Genomic DNA, 20988 nt, shown 5'->3' on the forward strand with positions numbered 1-20988 from the left:
CCACACTTTTCCATGTCCACTAGAGGGACTGTCTTTCAGGACAGAAGCCTCAAAAGGTAGATCTCAATTGAAGCCCACTGCTTTAGAGCTCAGCTGGAAAGGAAGCTCAAGTGGGCCCAAGTTTCCTCCTGACAGAGGAACTTCAGGAAGCAGTGTGTTGATCTCAAATCAAACTCTAGTGCTTGGTTCCACTTATGGTCCAATCTCATGGAGGCTTCATTTAAGGGTTGAACAGTGCCCTATGTGCCCAACCCTAAATTTTCAGAATTATTTCTTTCCTAACTATAAAAGTAAGTAATGATGCTGAACTGTTTTTTCTTTTGTTGTTTTGTTTTTACTGGAAGCAGGGTCTCACTATGTAGCCTTCAGTGGCTTGGAACTCACTACATAGACTGGCCTGGCTTTCAAACTCAGATCCACCTGCCTGTCTCCAGAGTGTGTGCACCACCAAGCCTGCCTGCTTTTTTGTTTGTTTTTTGTTGTTTTCTTTTTTAAAATAGAATCTTCCATCAAAGCATTTTGTAAAATATGATTTGCCAGTCCTACTAATCAGAGAGAAATACTGTTAACATCTTGGCATACAACATTCCAGGCTTGGTTCCAATCCTATGCAAAGCTTTGTACATTTCCCCTATGCAACAGGAATCAAAACTATAATACTGTTCTATAGCCCTATGCACACACATGCATGACTATGAACTCAACTTCATTTATCTCTATGGTAATTCTGAGAGCCAAGTGTGCTGACAAATGGCTTTGATCCCAGGAGGCAGACACAGGTAGACCTCTGTGAGTTTGAGCAGTCTACATAGTGTTCCAGGACAGCTAGGGCCACACAGTAAGGCCCTGTCTCAAAAAGCCAAATACTAATTCTATGAGATACTAGCATCTCTGTGCCTGGACTAATAATATTTAACTTAAGTTGAGCAATAACTTAAAAAGTTGGGATTAGAAGGGGCACATGTGCACAGCACACTCATTCCTTTGTAATAACCCTGTGGCATCTACTTTATGCACTTTTTGGTACAAGCATCTTATCTTCAGTTCTTCTGATGGAATTGTAAGATCTGAGTTTAGAAAGGAAGATTTTAGGTGTGACTGACAGATTAGTTGACTTCCTCTGGAGCATTTAGTATCTACCAGATTTGCAATCATGGACCCTGTGTCTCATCTTCCAACAATGTTACTAGTTAGTCACATTAAAACATCAAAACTATTCTGAGTATCCAAGTGCTGCTCTGGTGTGATGGGGACACCTGCTGGTGAAGAGTGATGCTGCAGCTGTATCCCAGGAAGGAGGGATTCCCATACATGGAAGTGGGTTCTAACTATAAAAGCTAACAGTCTTCCACTGTCTTTGCTCTGGCTAGATGTTTAGTATAGCAGATGCCAGAGAGTCAAAAGTGTCTCCAGTTACTTACAGAAATTCGAGAAGCTGGGTGGATTTTCTTTTCTTGGTCTTTGCAGTATATGCCATTTTAATGGTAGTGCTACAGCAATCAATCAGTATCTGTGTAAATAAACTCAGACACAAAACACTCATTTTCCCTCCTCTTCATGTCTTAAGAGGAAGAAATGTTTTGAGTTTTAGGCATTTATTGAAATTTTGCACATGACAATATACTTCAGCTGGTATCCCAACTTTTTACCATAGCTGTCTGTTAGATGGAAAAGCTTGCCATCCTCTTGAAGGGGCTGTAGCCTAGTCACATTCTCTATATGGGAAAAGTGTGGGGAGACTCACACTCCCAGGCCTGGGGTGTCACTTTCTTCTTCTTCCTTTATTTTCATCAGTCCTAAGCCAGGGTGTGATCCAAACATGCTGCAATAAAGAATGAAGACATGTTTTTATTTAGAGGGCTAAATGAATGGCTGTATGCTCCTAAGACAGACGACGTAAGGTTTTAAGTAAGTGTGTACAGTACACCAAGAGGCAGGTTCTTGGAAAGCTGCCTGCTGGAGCGGGCTCAGTGAAGAAGCCTGATTCAAATCCTAGAGATAGATGGACGACACATTTCAAATAAGCCTCATTTTTTTTCCTTAACTATAAAATTCTAAAACATTTAAGTTACTATGCCACTAAGGCTTAGAGAAGCATAGTAATAACTAGCATTTTCTGGGCACTTCTTACAAATCAAGTATGGACAGTTTAAACACCTGTCTCTTTAATCCTTAAAAGCAGCTCAGTGATACAAGTGTTCAATCCATTTCTAAGCAAAGAAACAGGCTCAGACATAACTCGTTTAAGTCATACTGCAAAGAACAGCCAGGTTTCAGTAATGAAAATGTGTCCTCAGAGTCCTTAGAAAGTGGGGTTAGTCTTTCGCTTTATTCAAAAACTTTGTTAGTGCATCTGAAAACTTTATACTATTACTTAATGATACATGTCATTAAAAGTGCTTACAACTGAAGAGTCATCGGATACCTCTTAGTTTACTGCCACCACTGAATATGCATGGGATGGATTAAGAGAGCTAGAGGAGCTCTCTGAGGCAAGGAAGGCAGAAAATGAGCACAACACACTATTAAGCTGCTGTCTTAACAAGTCCTAACCTTTGATGAGTGGCTCTGGAGTCCGATCATTATGGTTCTGAGCGTGAGTAGTTACACTTACTAGTTGTGTGACCTTGGAAAATTGCTTAAAAAGAGGCATTACGTTTGGCTTAATAAGGATTCTAAGAATTTTGACCCAAAGTCTATGTACATAGCACAATACTTGCTTATTAAGGGTCTGACAGATTCCCACGTGCCAAACCAGTCTAGTGAGTCTCCTGGACCCTTGCCTAACTGAACCACACCAGACCTCTGGTCCGAGACTAGATAAAACATCCTGTGCACTGGCCCAGTCTGTTGAGTCCCCAGGACTCTTGCCTGTTTGTGCCATCCTCCATTGCCTAGCCATCCTGTGTCTTAGGCAAGCAACCTGAACCTCACCTGGCTGCCATGTTCCTAATCCTCAGGCCCAGCTTTAGTTACATAGCTTATACTCTGGCGAGTATACACAGCTTAGCCTGGTGAGTACCCAAGACCCTGGCTTACCCAAATAGACCAGCTTGCACATCCTGGCCAGCTTGCCAGGCCAGCTTGTACAATAGCCATCCATCCCATCCACATTTCTTGCTTACCACTGAATTGGAATCACCCCTGTTTGTCGAATCCAAAATCAACATTGAGTATCTGAAGGATTGACTACCAATTCTTGATACCTGATCTGAAATCAACCAAGCTTGAGCAATAACAAAACCAAAACAAAACTTCCAATCAACAGAGGCAGCCTAGAATCTAACATACAGCCAACAAAGTCTACATGACCAAGTCACATTGCAAAATATAAATATGAAAGGCCAAGACATTATGTCTCTTTCATAAATCACTAGCCCTATAGAAATGTTCTCCAGTAAAAACTACTTAGATGAATCACAGGACACAATTTAAAAGAACAATTATAAACATCAATGAATCCAAAAGCTTAAAGAAGACAACGGGAAATAACTCAATGAACTTAGGAGGATAAGAATAAATCCAAGAAAACATAAATATGTGGCTGAATGAAATGACAAGAAAACTGAATTTAGTAAAGAGGTAGAAATAATGAAATTGCAAAACTCAATAGCCCAATTAGAAAACTCAGGAAAGCCCTATCAGTAGAATGGATCAAGAAGACAGAATATTCGGATTTGAAGATAAAGTATAGGAATTAGGGATGGAGAGAGAGCTCAGGCATTATGAGCACTCACTGCTCTTGCGGAGGACCCATGTTCAGTTTTGGTTCCCAGTGCTCACATCAGGTAGCTTAGAACTGCCTGTAACTACAGCTCCAGGGGTTCTGCTGCCCTCTTCTGTCCTCTGATGCAGTCAAACTTGTGGCTTATACATACACAAACTCATGTATATACACATAAAAAATAAAAAGAATTGGACCACACTGGTAAAGAATATGAAGAATTAACAAGAAGAAGAATTAAAAATTAATAAGAAGAATTAATTTTTTAGGTATCTAAAAAATTGTGGGATACCATGAAATGACAAAATTTGGCCATGTGTGGTGTGGTGTCATGCCTTTAATCCCAGCAGCCAGGGCTATGTAGAGAGAACCTGTCTCAAAACAAAAAAACAAAAAGGCCAAGTCTACAACTTATAGACACAGATGAAGGACTGGAATCCTAAGTCAATGGCACAGACAAGAACTTCAACAAGACCATACAAGAAAACTCCCCCAAATTAAGGAGATATTACTTAAACTATCATTTGTAGTACAACATCTCCTAGAATATCAGAATCTTAAGATATTTTTTATTTTTTGACAAAGGACTTTATGTAGGCCACAGTGGCCCAAACTCCTTATGTAGCTGAGACTGGCCTTGAACTTTTTTCTGCCTCTATCTCCCAAGCGCTGAGATTATAGGTGTGCACTATTAAACCCAGTTTTTATGATATGTTTAAGAAAACAATTTGAGCTGGCAAGATGGCTCAATGGGTAAAGGCATTTGCCAATGAGCCTGATAATCTGAGCACATGTATGCATACCCCTCACAAAAGATAAATGAATAAATCTAACAAAGAAAAACTTAGAAAGGGAGAATCTTTCTATATAGTTCTATAATTTTCTAACTACTCCAAAAAGGCCCTTCACACACATACACCACATACACTCATGAACTATACTGTATGTTTTAGGATTTAATATTAATGTTTCTTTAAGTAAAATATTTATCATACTTTATGTTTTGAAAGAAATCACTGATTTACTGAAAATCCCTCACAAGAGAATTTTATTTTATTTTGAGACATGTTTTCACAATGGACCACAGGACTGGCTTTGAACTCATAATCTCGCTTCAATCTTCCAAATACTGGGATTATAGGTATGACACCACCCATGGGATTATAGGTACCTTTCCATCTTAAACCTACGATGGGTAAGTAGCTTGGCCACTTGTTAAAAATATATAACAGGAGCTAGAACCAGACCCACACAGCCTATCTCAGTATTTGTTAAGCTTAAAATTAGAATTGAGGAATAGAATTGTTGTCCCTCCAAAGCAGAGATGGCAATGGAGGAAAGAACAGGGAAGTCAAGAACATACTTCTGATATGTAAGGAGGGTAGGCCTGGTCACAGCTGGCTGGGCCAGTGTTGGGATATCTTGTCCTCCTGCTGTCATATGTAGCTCTTCTTACCTCAGCTTAGAGGACCTCTGCCTCTGATTTTAAGGTGGGATGAGCTGCATAAGAAGGACCAATAAGTTTAAGCATACAAGTGAAATAGAAATGTAATGTCTACCTTTTGGAACTGTGATGAGAACTCATGTAAATCCTCATGTGTCTGGACATCATTTAACTAAAGGTCTCTTCTTGAGAACAGATGAATTCCAGGGATCAGAATCCCGAGGACAACACATCAAGTCCTTACTTCTTGGTTTCTGGCAGCAGGATGAGGCAGAGGGTGCCTGGGCTCAGGCTGTGGTAGAGCTTTTCAATCCTCCACTCACAGCGCCAGGCTACTATCTTTCGATGGTAGGAGCAAAGTCAGTGTCAACATTTAGCCTCCTGTTCACCTTTATAGAAGTTAAAGCACTTCCTCTGGTTCTAAAGCCACAAGAAGCTCTGGAAAAAAATCCCTGTCTGAACAGTACCCCTCTACAGACCTCAGTGACTCAGGACCTCTGTGGCAGAGAGCAGCTGCTGTTGATTCTTTCAAATGGGTCTTCCAAAAGGGCCCTAAGGTAGGAAGCCATATCACTGATGAGGTTCCCTGGCAGCCTTTGCCATTAAGGGTATCTGTGACCTTGGATGAGTCACTGACCAGCTCTAATCTCTACCCCTCATCTGCTAAGGATGAGACTACATCAAGGTTTACTAAGCTTTAAACAGCCTACCTCCACTCTCATACATATGCCTTCTTTATACATGCATTCCCTTTAAAATAAGAATTAAAATGAGAATTCTGCCTTAGTCTTGCCTAATCTCAGGTCTGATGTTGTACAGTTTAATCTAAGTCCTAAACTTTAGAAGTGGAAATAAAAAAGTCTCGTCAAGACAGCCAAAATTTACCTTGTGTATGTATCACACTTTGGGAAGCCCTGAACTAGTTCACCTAAGACTTATCCACCTCTCCAGTCTCCTACCCTGGTCCCTCAAAGTTCCTTACAGAACCACCTTGAAGAATAAGAATGGGGTTTTAGTGGTTATTATCAAAGGGACAAAAGTGTTTGAGATCTGAGAGAAGAACCAACATGGCTAGGGCTGGAGGAGGCTGGAGAGTGACATAAGATGGGGGCCAGGGCAAGAAAAACAGGCCAAGAAAAAGCCTGAAGGATATAGTGCCAATGAGCAAGTCTTTCCTGGCTGTGCTCCAGAAACAGAAGTCCAGGGTCCAGAACCAGAAACCCCAGCAGCTACCTTCCCTGCTGACTCCAAAACACACTCATTACCTGGAAGACATGCTTCTCCAAGAGAGGCGGAACTATTCCAAATCCTGAAGGCATTGCTGGTTCAGGATGTATGTCCTTGAGCCATGCCTGGAGGTGCCTAGGGGTTAGGGCATATCTGCCTTTCAACTTCCAGGCCTTGCCTTTGAGAATTTCAAGGGCTACCTGGGCACTGTCACGAGTTTTGAACTCTAAAAGTAGGAAAAATCCCAACATTTGTTATTGAGGGCCAAGAAAGCAGATCAACAGATAAGCTAAGGTCTGGCTAAGGTGTGAGAATAGGGTAGAATTAGAAGCTCCACCCTGGTCTACTCCAGGAGAGCTTGTTTGGTGAATCCCTTCTTTGACCTCATTTACGACCATCTCCAATCTCCTTCAAGGCTACATTTTACATTTAATGGTATAAACTTAATCAAGAAACAGTAGTTTTTTGCTTTCTGCTTTTAACATCTTTAGGCAGGATCACAGCTTCCAGGCCAGGAAAGAGGCTGGACTGCTCTAACAGGTGTTCTTTAAAAGTTTTACCTAATCCAGCCACATATATAGTAGCTTGGTTCTCAGAATCTTGCTCTAGCTCATGCATAAGGGTGTCACACTCAAGGGTGAATTCTGTCACATGCCTGTGCACCTAACCAAGGAAAGATGGTATTAGTGGTACAAAGTCACCATTTTAACTAACCCTCTGTCATACTGTATATCAGTAAGTCAACATGCATCTTTCTAATCTATAAGGAGGCCAATAAGTGCTTCACAGAACTGATTGTGGATTTAACTGATAAAAAAATACATATTTTTATATAAATCTATATTCTCCAGTTCCCTGTCTGCTACCTCCATTGAAATCTTGTTTACTTGTACAAAAAGAACTTCCCAATACCACCATCTCACCCCCTTGAAAGCTAAAGGAATGGGCAGACTCAGAATAGCCACACACAACAAACCATCCAGGGATAAGGATACTTGATAAAGAATACAGTGAAGACCCTAGTCTAGCCAGACCGATTTTTATAAAATTGAAAGTTACTTAGTCTTGACTAAGGGCATTTATTACAATGTCTCATGCCTAGGCATCTCCAGGATGTCCCTACATATGGGCTGTGGTAAACCTCAATTAGATGAAGGGGGTCTGCCTTCAGCTTTGGCTCTCTTACCCTGATGTAGGAACCTTTTACCAGAATGCCATTCATGGTTTCTATAGCCAGCTGAGCAGCTTCCAGGATTTCATATTGTATACAGAAGTAAAGCTGCAGAAAGACCAAGGTTTTTACCAGTGTTACTTTGCAACTCAAACTGCTAGAGGAAGGGACTGAGAAAGGGACCCAAACCACAATGGATGCTTTTTAACGTGCTGGGCCAAACAGGCAGTGGATTGCAGATTGTCAGTCAACTTTAAGTAAAAGCACCAAAGTTCAGGAATTGATTTTCAGACAGTAACTTTCATTTTTCCATTTAAAATCAAAGCCCATTATGATGGTAAGGAAAACTAACAAATTCGTTACTACCTAACTTGCTCTTCATATTTATTACAAAGCACTAAGGTCATTCATGTATGTCACAAGCAGGGATTCCCAGATGTCTGATTAGCTTGATTTTTAGGCAGTTTTCCAGTCCACTTGGGAAGCTAAGTTCTTCTGCTGGCTAGGCCAAATCTTGTGACTCAAAGTAGCTAAATCACTGTAATCACCTGAGCCATATATCATCATAGAGAAAAGCCCTCCTATAGAAAAGTTTTACAACATTGTTTTGGACAATGTTTTGAAAATGACACCAAAGGCAAGTAACAAAGGTAAAAAAAAAAAAAAAGGCAAACTGTATTTCCTCAAAATTAAAAGCTTTTACACATCAAGACTACCAAATCGTAAAAGGCAGTCTACAAAATAGGAAAAAAATCCTACAAGCCACATAAGTATTACAAGATTGAAACTTAAAAATTATACAGAGTTTCAGTTTGGAATGACGAAAAGTTATAGAGAAGGATGGTCATGATGACTGTAGAGTATCAGTGTACTTAATGTGAACTTAAAGGGTTAGATAGGCAAATTCCTTGTTATATATGTATTATACAAAAACAAAAACCAACAGCAAAAGAGCCAGCAAGAAGACATAAATGGTTACAGTCTTGCAACAAACTTCCCAATTCCAAGTCTATTCTCAGAGATACTATTTAAATTTTTAGGTAGAGGAACAGAAAAAGTAACTTTGGAAGTCCTTATGTTTTCACTTCATTTTCATTCGTTATTATTGTACCAGGTAATGAGCTGCTTCAGTTCCACATTCTGAGGTGGAAAAGAAAGTACTGACATTTTCTCCTACCCCTCTATTCAGCTGACTTAGTCCTCCCTCTGGAGGCCTCCACCCTTACTACTTGCTCCCTAATGTTCTACAGATAACCCTTATTCCTGGAGAAAGTCTCACTAGGTAGGCCTGGCTGACCCGGAACTAGATCAGGGTGGCCTTGACGGGGCAGTGGTTGTGCTGCCTCTGCCTCCAGGTGCCACCATGCCCAGCTCTATAGATGTTATTATGCTGTTTCTGGTTTTCATTCCTGCCATATCTTCTTTTATGCTTATGCTATTGCTTCAGATGTCAACCTTAGTCATTTACTTACTTATGATATAATAATGATAATATGACCATAAAGATGGAGATTTAAGTTTTTTGAATTATATACATTTTAAGATGATATATAAGTATTTAAATAATTAAAAAGATTTTTCCTTTTATTGAAATACAGTTTTAAAATCATTAAAATCTTTTATAGAGCATTTATATAAGTAAAAATCCACTATACAAAATTTACTCCAAGAGACTAGAGAATCAAAGAAAAGCAGGCCAGCAGAAATCTTACCTTGTTCAATGCCCCTACAATACATTGTATCAGTTTTCCTTCAAAAACAGAAAATGAAAATCAAAGTTGAGTGTTATGTAGTGCATGGTGGCATACACCTGTAACCCCAGCTACTCAGAAGCTGAGTCAGGAAGACTGCATATCTTACAGCAGCACAGGCTACACAATGAGATCCTCTCTAAAACTAAATAAGAAGGGTTAAGAATGTAGCTCAGTGGTAGAGTGCTTGTCTAACATGCTTAGACTCTAGGGTTAATCCCTGGTTACACACACACACACACACACACACACACACACACACACACACACAACCCTTTAGAAATCAATCATCCTTTATTGTATCCTAGCTATTGGCCTACTGTGTAGTTAAAATCTATACAACTTCCTAAGATAGGGAAGTTACAGTTCTGTAATTTTTAAATTATATTTATTTATTTAGTTTGTGTGTGTTTGTGTCTGTGTGTGCGTGTGTGCGTGCATGTGCCATGGCTGGCATGTAGAAATCAGTGGACTCCTTGTGCAAACTGGTTCTCTTCTCCACCAATGTGAGTCTCAGAAATTAAATTCAGGTCATCAAATTTGGTAGCAAGTGCCTTTATCTGCTAAACCATCTTGCTAGGTAGCTTCACTATTTTTTTTAAAAAAATGGTATCATCATTTTCTTTATTTTCAAATTATTTTTTAAAATTTATTCTTTTTAGTTATATGTATGTGTGTCTATCTATGTGTGGGTCTGATTCCCCTGGGGCTGGTTGTGAGCTGTCTGATGTGGGCTCTAGGAGTTGACCTCAGGTCCTTCAGAGGAGCAGTACGTGCTCCTAACCACTGAGCCACAACCCCCAACTATTGTTTTTTGAAAGGATATTTTTATCATGTAAAGGTGAGGTCAGAACAAAGGCTTCATTCAACCAGCAGGGATTTTGTTGTTTTTCTTTTTTTGAGACAGGATCTCTCTATGTAACCCTGGCTATCCTGGAACTCTCTATGGAGACCACACTGGCTTCAAACTCACAGAGATCCTCCTGCCTCAGCCTCCTGGAGTTCTGAGATTAAAGGTGTGTGTTACCATATCTATCTTCAGCAGACATATTTTTGTCTGGCCTACATGATATATTTCTCTTTAAGCAAAACAAAATAAAAATTGTAAGTACACAAAAACAGAAGTTCTGGAAAAAAACGATTATATGGGTCAACTACTAGCCCCATCAGACAGAGCTGGAGATGAGCAAGCTCAATTCACTAATTTGTTAGCCACACAGGCCCCCCCCCCCATCATCTGATTTTTCTAAGAAAGGAAGTAAAAATCTTAATTTTTCTCATCTTACCCTAGAAGTTTCAAGAACAAGAGTTATTGACTGGACTGGGCCCAAGCTGTTAAATGTCTTCTTCACAGCCCCAATGTTACAATTTTTGAAAAATGGCCCAACATAGACAGCTGACATCTCTGTCCACTTGGTCTTCGAACAACAGAATGAAGAGGTGGATGTGAAAATGAACTGAAACCATTAAGGCAAAGCATGGCTTACCTTTTCAAATGTCTAAAGTCCACAACTGTTATAGGGCTGGAGAGATAGCTCAGTGGTTAAGAGCACTTGTTGCTCTTGCAGAAGAGCTGGGTTTGATTCCTAGCATCCACATGGTGGTTCACAACCATCTGTAACTCATTTCAGGGAACCAAATGCCCTCTTCTGACATCCAAGGGAACCAAGCATGCATGTGGTACATACATATGTACTTGCAGACTAAATATTCATGCATAAAAAACAAAAAATCTGTATTCAAGTCAAACATGGTGGCACATTCCTTTAATCCCAACACTAGGGAGGCAGAAGCAGAAGGATCTCTGAGTTTGAGGCCAGCCTGGTCTCCAGAGAGTTCCAGGACAGCCAGACTACATAAAGACTCTGTCTCAAAAAACAAAAAACAAAATAAAACGAAGAGTCTGTACTCAAGCATGTCCACTCCAACATTATTTATAATAGGAAAAATTAAAAACACAAACACTCTCAATAGGTATACCACACAGTGGAATGTCTTGCATATCTTAAAAATAAGAAAAACCATGTAATGACACAGAAGATACATTTTAAATTAAATTAAAAAAATAATAAAGTTGCAACAAGGGGCTAGGGCAATGGCTCAATGGCTAAAGTACTTGCTTGAGGACCTGAGTTCAGGTCCCCAGCACCCACATGAAAACGTGAGTGCCTCTAATCCCAGTGCTGGCAGTAGAGACAGAATGTCCAAATCAGTGAGCTCCAGGTTCAGTGAGATACCCTGTCTCAAAAACAAAGACTAAAAGTGATAAAAGAAGATATTTAATGATGGCCTCTGACCTTGTCTCTGCCTATGCATGCACAGGCATATGTACCCACCCACCTACATACCTGTACATATATACACTAAACACATACACGAAACAAAGTTGCAAAACAGTATACTCAGTCTCATTCCTATTTTTATAAAACATGTTTTTCAAATGTTAATGTATATTGAAATAATTTGGAGAAATAGATGTGAATTTAATCCCATGTGGATTACTCTCCTTAATGAAGAGAGGTTGTAAGTTATCAAACAGTTTAGCAGAACCCATCTACTTACTCTTTTCTTCAACTCCTCAGCAAAGATGGGTGAAAAGGGCTCAAAAGAGAACTGCACAATGCTGAAGGGAAACAAAGGGACTTCCACTCTGGCTTGCTCAAGTACCTGAAGAGAACAGACAGCACAGACTAAATGAGTTAGGAACCCAGGACTACTCAGTTCCCTCAGGGGCCACATAAATATAAACAATTGCCTTTTACATATACCATAAAGTAGTAGTACACAGCTGACTTGCAGGTCTAGAGAAAAATGGTAACAGCACACAGTCTCCTAGAAAAGTCATTAAATCACTGCTTCTTGGCCTTTCCAGTTCCATATACTATGTTGTCTGTCCAAGAATAACATATGCTAAGAATCTCTGCTGAAGCAGGGAGATGGAAGGGGAGCTTGTTATATCCTCTTCATACATCAACCTGGTACTGTAGAACCTTGCAGTCTTCTAGGGATATAAAACTTGCTTTCTTTGTAAAGGCAGCTTGCAACAGGGCCTGGAGGCACAGGCTTATAATCCCAACCACACAGAGGCTGAGGATAGCAAATTCAAGACCAAGTTATGGATTGAATTCAAGGCCAGGCTGGGCAACTTAGTGAGACCCTGTATCAAAATAAAAAGGGCTGGGAATATAGAATAGTGGAACAGCTCTTACCATATATAAGAACTTGGGTTTGACCCTCTAGTATCACATAAAAGCCATAAAGGTAATACATAACACACATAACCCATACTTTAAATATTTCTAAGAGAGTGATTACCACACAACCTTCAAATCACTTGTAAGAAAATAAATTCCAAGAGAAGCCTTCATCATTACACATTGTTGCAAGTCAATAAATAAAGAAAACAAAAAAGGAGGCTTAAGAGAGTCACTGCTAGTAGGTATGTAGTGGGAGGAGAATCAATGTGCCTGAAAGAATTAGATGAACTGTAAATAGAAGCACCCCTAGAAAGAAGTCCAACCAAATGCAAAGAATGTCACAACTTTGATGTTCCATAACACCTGGCTACAAGCCTGGTGGCCAGAAAGCAGCATGAAATATATAGAAAAAAGGCAGTGCCCTTTGTAGATGTGGCGAAGAAGAAAATAAAAAGGTAAATTAAAGCTCTTGCAGAGAGAGATGACAAATGCCAGCCTTTCCTAACAATATTATAAATTCCTCTCTTCTCCTAACACCATAAAATTAGTCTCAAATGGGGGCTGGAGAGATGGTTCAGTGGTTAAGAGCACTGACTGCTTTCCCAGAGGACCCAGGTTCAATTCCCAGCACTCACATGACAGCTCACAACTGTCTGTAACTCTAATTCCAGGGGATCTGACACCTCCACACAGACATACATGCAGGCAAAAACACTAGCACACATACAAATAAAAAATAAAAAAAAACAAAAAAAAAGTCACAAACAAACAACCCCCACCCCCAAACCCTAAGTATTGGAAAGCTGAGAGTGGTGGGGTATATGCCTCTTGCCTCAGCCCTTGGGAGGCAAGACATGCTAGTAAACGGGAAATAACACTGCAATAGTTTGTGTTCCCATCTCTCTCTCCCTTGGAATCAACTGCGGCTTAATGTGGGGGGAGGGGGTGGTAACTTCCCATTCCAGAGAATCTCTCTTGGACTGTGTGCCCACTATTCTAGAAAACCTGGGGGCTGCCCGAGAAACTGGTTTCTTCTCATCTGACTGAAGAGCTGACAGGACTAGAGGACTTGTTTAGAAATCATTAAGGACAGATTCCTAGGACATATTGGAGATGTGGTTCCCCAGGAAAATGCCGGAAGGGAAGAGATTATGGGCTGTGAACAAGAGGCAGCAACAAACTGCCAAGATAATTTGAGACAGTTAGGAAGGTACAATTCCAGGCAATGCAAATCTTGAGTTGTGTAGGGGTGCTGCATGAAACAGTCCAGAAAACCAGACCTGGTTATCTCTCTCTCTTTTTGTGTATGTATGTGTGTATATATGTTTTCATGTTATGGTATGTATGTGTGCAGGTGCATGTACACATGTGTGCATATTGGTGTGGAGGCCTGAGGTTGATATTAGGATGTCTTTCTCTGTCACGTTGAGGCAAGGTATTTCACTGAACCTGGGGCTCTCAGTTTCAGCTAGTCTGGCAAGCCAGCATGCTCCAGGCATCTTTATCTCTGCCTCTTCCCATGTCCCACTAGGCCCACTTGGCTTTTCCATGGTGTTCCTGTCACCTTTTATCTTCAATTTGACGTAGCCTATAGTCATGAGAGGAAAACTGTGAGCATGTCTGGAGAATGGTCATGTCAATTCATGTAGGAGGGCCCAGCACACTGTGGGTGACACCACTCCTTGGGCTGGTAGTCCTAGGATATATAAGAAAGCTAAACATGAGCTAGAGAACACCAGCAAGAAGCCTTCCTCCAGGGTTTCTACTTCAAGTTCCTGCCCTGACTTCCCTCAACGATAGACTATCACCTGTAAGCTGAAATACAAAATCACCTTCCCTGGGTTATTTTGGGTCAGAGTCTTTTATCATAGCAAAAGAACAACACTATAATACAAAGTTCTAGGAATCTGAATGCTGGCACTTACATTTGTGTGGCAAGTGCTTTATATGCTGAGCTATCTCCTCAGACCAGAAATGTTTGTTTTTTCAAATGTCTAAGTTTCAGTAGTAAAATCACAAAGCATACAAAGAGACAAGGAAACTTAGCCTAAGTAAACGAAGAAAATGTAATTCCATAAAATGAATCTGGAAAAGTGTAGATATATGAAGACCTGTGAATGTCTGTATTCTGAGTGCTGAGATTACACCACCATGTTAAGCTCTAGGTCTCTAATATAAAATGGCATGGTATTTGTACTCTTTATCTGTATAGACTTTCTTGCATATCTTTTGAGTCCCCATCTCTAAGATTTACTTCTATTATTTAATATAAAATGACATAATATTTGCATTTGATCTCTTGTATACTGAGCTACCATCTCTGGAGGACATATTATTTAAGAGAATATACATGCTGTGTAAATAGTTTTTCTACTGCACGGTTAAGAAACAGTAAGAAAGAAAAAGTCTGCACATGTCCAGTCATTCTTTTCCTTATTATTTCCAATTCATGGTTGGTTGACTCCATGGATATGAAAACTTCAGACTCATAAGGCTAATTATAACTGTCTAAAAGATGCTTAAGAGGCTTAAATTGTTATAAAGATGCTTGAACACTGATAACTAACTAAATCATCAAAATGATATATTAACAAATGAGAATATCAACAAAGAAAAATGATTAAAAAAACAACAATGTTCTGGATTGGAAAATTTAAAAAAAATTGCACTGCAAAATTATACTGGAATGGATTTAATCAAGCAGAAAAGAAAACATCAGTGGTCTTAAAAACAGGTCATTTACAATGATTGAATCAGAGGTCAAAAGATAATAAAGAACAGTTGAGGTGAGCTTAAGAGATTTATGTGACACTATCAAGAAACTTATGAGACACTATTAAACAAATGCAATTGTCTAACTGTGTTATCTAAATGCTTATGGCCATCCAAAAGCTGTACACAGATGTTCTAGCAGCTTTCTCCATAAGTGTTAAAACTTATAAACAGCCGGGCGGTGGTGGCGCACGCCTTTAATCCCAGCACTCGGGAGGCAGAGCCAGGCGGATCTCTGTGAGTTCGAGGCCAGCCTGGACTACCAAGTGAATTCCAGGAAAGGCGCAAAGCTACACAGAGAAACCCTGTCTCGAAAAACCAAAAAAAAAAAAAAAAAAAAAAAAAAAAAAAAAAACTTATAAACAATCGAGCTATCTCTCTATCAGTGGGTGAATGAAGAGTATAGTATTATTCAGACATTGAAAACAGAAACCAGGGCTGGAGAGATGGCTCAGTGGTTAAGAGCACTGGCTGCTCTTCCAGAGGACCCAGGTTCAATTCGCAGCAACCACTTGGCATCTCACAGCTGTCTGTAACTCCAGTTCCAAGGGAACCGACATCCTCACACAGACATACATGCAGGCAAAACACCAATGCACATTAAAGAAATAAATCATTTTTAAAAACCATTAAAAGCACTGAAAAGACATGGAGGAAATATGTACATTCCTAAATAAAATAAAACAATCTAAAGGGTGTCCTAATATATGATTACAACTATATGGTATTCTGGAAAAGGCAAAACTATTGAGCCAATGAAAAGATCAGTGGTTTCTAGAGGGAGAGGGAGAAAGAATTAGCAAAGCACATTTATCCTACGATATTTAGGGTAGTGAAACTACCCTATATTATAGTGGTACATGTATGTCATCAAACATTGGTCAAAATTTATAGCATACTTACAACATCAAGAGTGAGCCCTAATATAAATGATGGACTTTTGGGTGACTAGGATATATCAGTGTGCATTCATTGATGGCAACAAAATCTGCCGTAGACTGTTGATTGTGGCAGAGGTTGTGCACATACAAAGGACAGATGGAAAACACACTTTCCATGCAATTTTTCCATGGACTAAAACTTCCCTAAAAATCAAAGTCCATTAAAAAATAATGAAGGCTGGGAAATGGCTCAGTTGGTAAACCACTTTCCTTGCAAGTACAAAATCCCCAAGTTCAATACCAAGAACCCACATAAAACACTAGTGGCAGTGGCGTATGCCTGAAAAGAATCCTAGTAATGGTGAGATGGGAGGCAGAGACAGGCAGAAGTTTGGAAGCTCACCAGCCAGCTAGTCCAGTCTACTTGGCAAAGTTCTCATGAACCTTGAAATGAAAGAGACTGTCTCAAACAGAAATCCACAACTGGTCAGAATACAGAGAAAAACTGACCGTGGGGTCCCAGCCCCAGTTCATTCATCTGCATCACAACCCTTATACCCAAGGTTCAGGAAACATTACAGAAGAGGGAACAGAAAAACCATAAGAACCAAAGACCAGGATGCCTGCTGAAAACAGTGTCTTCTAAACATGACCAAAAAGCTCACCTATGAACTCTCAACAATACGCTGCCTGAACAGTAAGTATCTGCACATTGACAGCACCAGCTGACATGCCAATCTGGATGCAGGAAAGCTGGGAGAAGCACAATCAGTCTTCTCCAGGGATGAGCTCCTCATAGGTTATCCAATCTCAACTGGTCATGCCCTAAACACATGTGAACAACACTAAATAGAAGGGAGATACACACATGTGCATGCACTTAAATTTGTATATATATAAAATGATAATATTAAATAAGAGGTTATTAATTTGATGGGAGAGTTGGAAGAGGTAGAGGGAAGGAAGGAAATGCAGTATTTCCACAATTGTGGGGCTAAAATGGTGGCTTAGTTGTTAAGAGCACTAGCTATTCTTCTAGAGGCCCTAGGTTCAATCAATTCCCAGCCCTCACATGTGAACCCATAACTGCCTGTAACTCCAGTCTCTCAGGATTCTGATACCTTTTTCTGGGCTCCATAGGCACAGGCAGACAGACACACACACAGGCAAATAGCCCCCAAAATACCTAATAAATTGTCAAATAAAAACATTTCAGGGGCTCAGGAGGGTAAACAGCTTGCTGAGCAAGCACAAGGACCTGAGTTTGGCCCCACATAAATAAAAGCCAGAAACGGCAGTGTATTTATAATCCCAGTGCTGGGTAGGTAGGGAAGACAACTGAATACTGGGGCTCCTATTACATACACACAGAACAATGACAGATAAAATATAAAAAGATACAGCCAGGCTCAAAACAAACATCTACATATATCAGAAACAGAAGTTCTAAGTGGTGTGCAAGGCCAAGTGTGCTGGTCTCAAAGCAGACAGACTTAACAGTGCTCCATGAAAGATCTGAGACAGAAGCCAGACTGGGCATATTCACTAGGGTTACTGGTGCAAAAACCTTGGCACTTCCATAGGTTGTACAAAGGGTTACATCTTCCTCTTTTGTGAATACATACTACAAAGGTACAATAGGTCATTCACCTCTTTATTTGAAGAGCACTTAATAGTTTGACAGTTTCTAGAAGAAGAAAACTCATCTATATCCCGAGTCAAGAAAAGGAGTTTCTGACCCATTGAGTCCAGGCAGTCTAAAACACTGTGAAGAAGCAAAAGAGATTAAAATAAGAATAGTCATTTTTAGGCTATGACTTGCTAGTTAATTTTTGTGCCTACAATGCTGTCCAATATAGTAGTCACTAGCAACATTTAGCTATATAAATTTAATTAAAATTAAATTAAAAGCCCAGTTAATCAACTGCATTAGTCATATGTGATTAGTACTTTCCATATTCTCCAGAGTATTTTCATCATTGCAGAAAATCAAATTAGATGGTGTTACCATAACAGGGGGGAAAACGAACAGGAAGTATACCTAAAGCTATCTGTCAAGATTTAAGCCGCAGTCCTAAGGATCTGACACACTCATTATGGTCTGAAATCAAACCCTTTTTGAGTGTGTGTGTGTGTGTGTGTGTGTGTGTGTGTGTGTGTGTGTGTGTATGTTTCTCCAATCTGCATTAAAGGCTACAAGCTGAGTTTTCTAACTTCAAAATACCAACGAGTCTAGCATTCTCTTCTCCCCTCCCCTGCCCTCAAGATAAAGAGTCTCTCAGCATAACCCTGGCTGTCCTGGAACTCGCCCCGTAAACCAGGCTGGCCTCTAACTCACAGAGACCTATCTGCCTCTGCCTCCTGAATACTGGCATTAAAGAATCTAGCACCTCTTCTAATAATCCTTAGTCCAAAACAATTTCTGTGTTTTTTTTTAAAATGAAAAATATTAATTTTAGACATTGGTCATATTCAGAAAATTAGGAAATACATCCTTTATTTTCCTTTGCTCTTGTTTGAAATGGAAACCCACCTCATATTTGGGTGCTTTGTAGCTGCTTCCTGGTTTCCTGATGCTTACCTGGCTGCTCTCAGTTCTTTATGACTAGCTAGTGCTTCCAGATTGAGCTCTGCAATCTATAAGAAAATAAAGTGGTAAAAGTTTTTGTACAGAATTTGAGGTGAAAAAAATCCACTGAAGTGATATTCTGTTTCTTTGGAACTATGACTGTGCCATTGCCTCAGGCACAAGCTAGCACCAATAGTATCAGATGGTTTATGGCTGCTTAGCCAAGAACAGCAATCTGTCCCTAGCTACTAATGTCACATGAACAGGCTTTAAAAGAGGAGTGAGGCTAAGTAGAAAAGTGATGAAAATTTTGGCTCATCATTCCTTACTTAGCCCCTTAAAATATATTTCTCTGAAAACCTGTAACTTTTAGAAATGAAAAACAATGACTCTTACTGCAACATCAAAAAGTCAGTACATTAATACAAAACTGTCAAAAGTCTAACTGATATTTTTTTTCTTCATAAAGTAAGAGTCTACTTGGGAAGTGAGATACACTTTTTTTTTAAAACAACCTATCTTGGGGTTCAACAGATGGCTCAGTGGTAAACAGCACTTGTTGCTCTTACAGAGAACCTGGGTTCATTTCTTAGCACCTACATGGTGGCTCACAACCATCTGTAACTCCACTTCCAGGGAATCCCATTCCCTCTTCTGGCCCACATCAGCACCAGGCATGCACATGGTGCACACACATCCATGCAGGCAAAAAACACTCATACACATAAAATAAATAAATGTCAATGATAAAACAAAACAAACCAGCAACCTATTTTAGAGTCTCCCTGTGTCCCACCATTCCCAGAGGAGCCACTCCTGAGCTCCTCTGTGAGAACATGTGTCCTAGTAAAGTCTGTTAAAAAATCATAACCATTCTTAAAGAGCGAATGTGGTGATATTTTTATTTGTGCACCCCAATAAAGCTTATCTGAGGATTAGAGGAAAAAGCCAGCCACTATATTAAACATAGAGGTCAGGCAATGATAGCACATGCCCTTAATCCTAACATTCGGGAGGCAGAGATTCATCTGGATCTCTGTGAGTTCAAGGCCACACTGGGAACAGAGCCAGGTGTGGTAGCACAAGCCTTTAATTCCCAGCACTAGTTAACCATAGAGATCTGGAGGTCTGTACAGACAGGAAGTGATAGAGCTGGGCGGAAAGGAAGTAAGAGGGCAAGGACAGAAAGGCATATAGGTATGGGTATACAAGAAGTAGCTCTCTCTGGAGGCTGAGGAATTGGTAAGGTGAGGTCGCTGTGGCTTGTCCTTTTCCTCTGATCTCTCAGTTTTCACCCCAATATCTGGCTGGCTCTGGGTTTTTTTTTTTTTTAATTAAGATCTTTTAAGATTTGTGATACAAGTGAAGGGGGTGCAATTCAGTCAGGTGTCTGAAGAGGAGCTGGCACATTGAGAGGCAGAGGCAGTTTCACCATGAACAGTAGGTAAGTCATGGATTGATGGCTCTGGGAAGAACTTATCCTGACTTCAATTGTAGAAGCAAGGGATGAGAATACTGGACAGCAGGGAAGAGTTGGCAAAAGCTGAACCTAGTTTTTGTAAACCCATCAGCATAGGTCAGTGCCTCAGCAGCCTACAGACAACTCCAGAGGGGTAAAAAGTCTAAAACTCAAGAACTCTACAACACTCATCATTCCCCCACGACTGATATTGTCCCATAGATCAAAGGACCCATCAAGACCTCAGGAAGAGTGCAGGGCAGAACTTGGAACACAATGCAGCACCTGATCAGAGCAACCGACCCCAGGCTGCAGACTGGAGAGAGCAGTAGTGTAGAGTCTGAAGCTGAGAGACTCTCAGTCACCTCCACCTTGGACAGAGCAGTAAGGAACTATATGAACCCGGGAAATTTTGTGACAGAACCTCGTACAGTAGCCTCACAAACAACTAAGACTCCAAGCAGACCACTGGACATTGTAAGGATTATATAGCGGTGGGACCAGAACTACAACCCCAAAGTTGAAAGAACACATGGAGGTATTACTAGCATTTGCGATTCCACTTGTGGAGTACTGCCTACAGACAGAGCCAGCACCTGCAATTCAACCATCTCAAGAAAGATCCAGGGCTGGAAAGATGGCTCAGTGGTTAAGAACACTGGCTGTTCTTGCAGAGGTCCTGAGTTCAATTCCCAGCAACCACATGGTAGCTCCCAACCATCTGTTATGAGATCTGGCGCCCTCTTCTGGCATTGAGGCTGAACACTGTATACATAATAAATAAATCTAAAAA

At 40.2% G+C, this 20988-nt stretch overlaps 1 protein-coding gene across 1 annotated transcript in view; it reads right to left on the minus strand.

Moving 5' to 3' along the window:
- Positions 1 to 1538: 1538 nt before the first annotated feature.
- Positions 1539 to 20988, minus strand: part of Rexo5 (RNA exonuclease 5) — a 49945-nt gene continuing 30495 nt past the window's right edge. The window contains 9 exon segments of the mRNA XM_052760909.1: positions 1539 to 1822; positions 5413 to 5549; positions 6434 to 6621; positions 6839 to 7058; positions 7582 to 7674; positions 10604 to 10745; positions 11884 to 11984; positions 17818 to 17932; positions 18701 to 18804. Coding sequence (XP_052616869.1) covers positions 1741 to 1822; positions 5413 to 5549; positions 6434 to 6621; positions 6839 to 7058; positions 7582 to 7674; positions 10604 to 10745; positions 11884 to 11984; positions 17818 to 17932; positions 18701 to 18804 — 1182 coding nt within the window. The 3' untranslated portion in view covers positions 1539 to 1740.

Source organism: Peromyscus californicus, unplaced genomic scaffold (genome assembly GCF_007827085.1).
Source record: "Peromyscus californicus insignis strain IS unplaced genomic scaffold, ASM782708v3 Scaffold_4__1_contigs__length_199733344, whole genome shotgun sequence".
Lineage (NCBI taxonomy): Eukaryota > Metazoa > Chordata > Mammalia > Rodentia > Cricetidae > Peromyscus > Peromyscus californicus.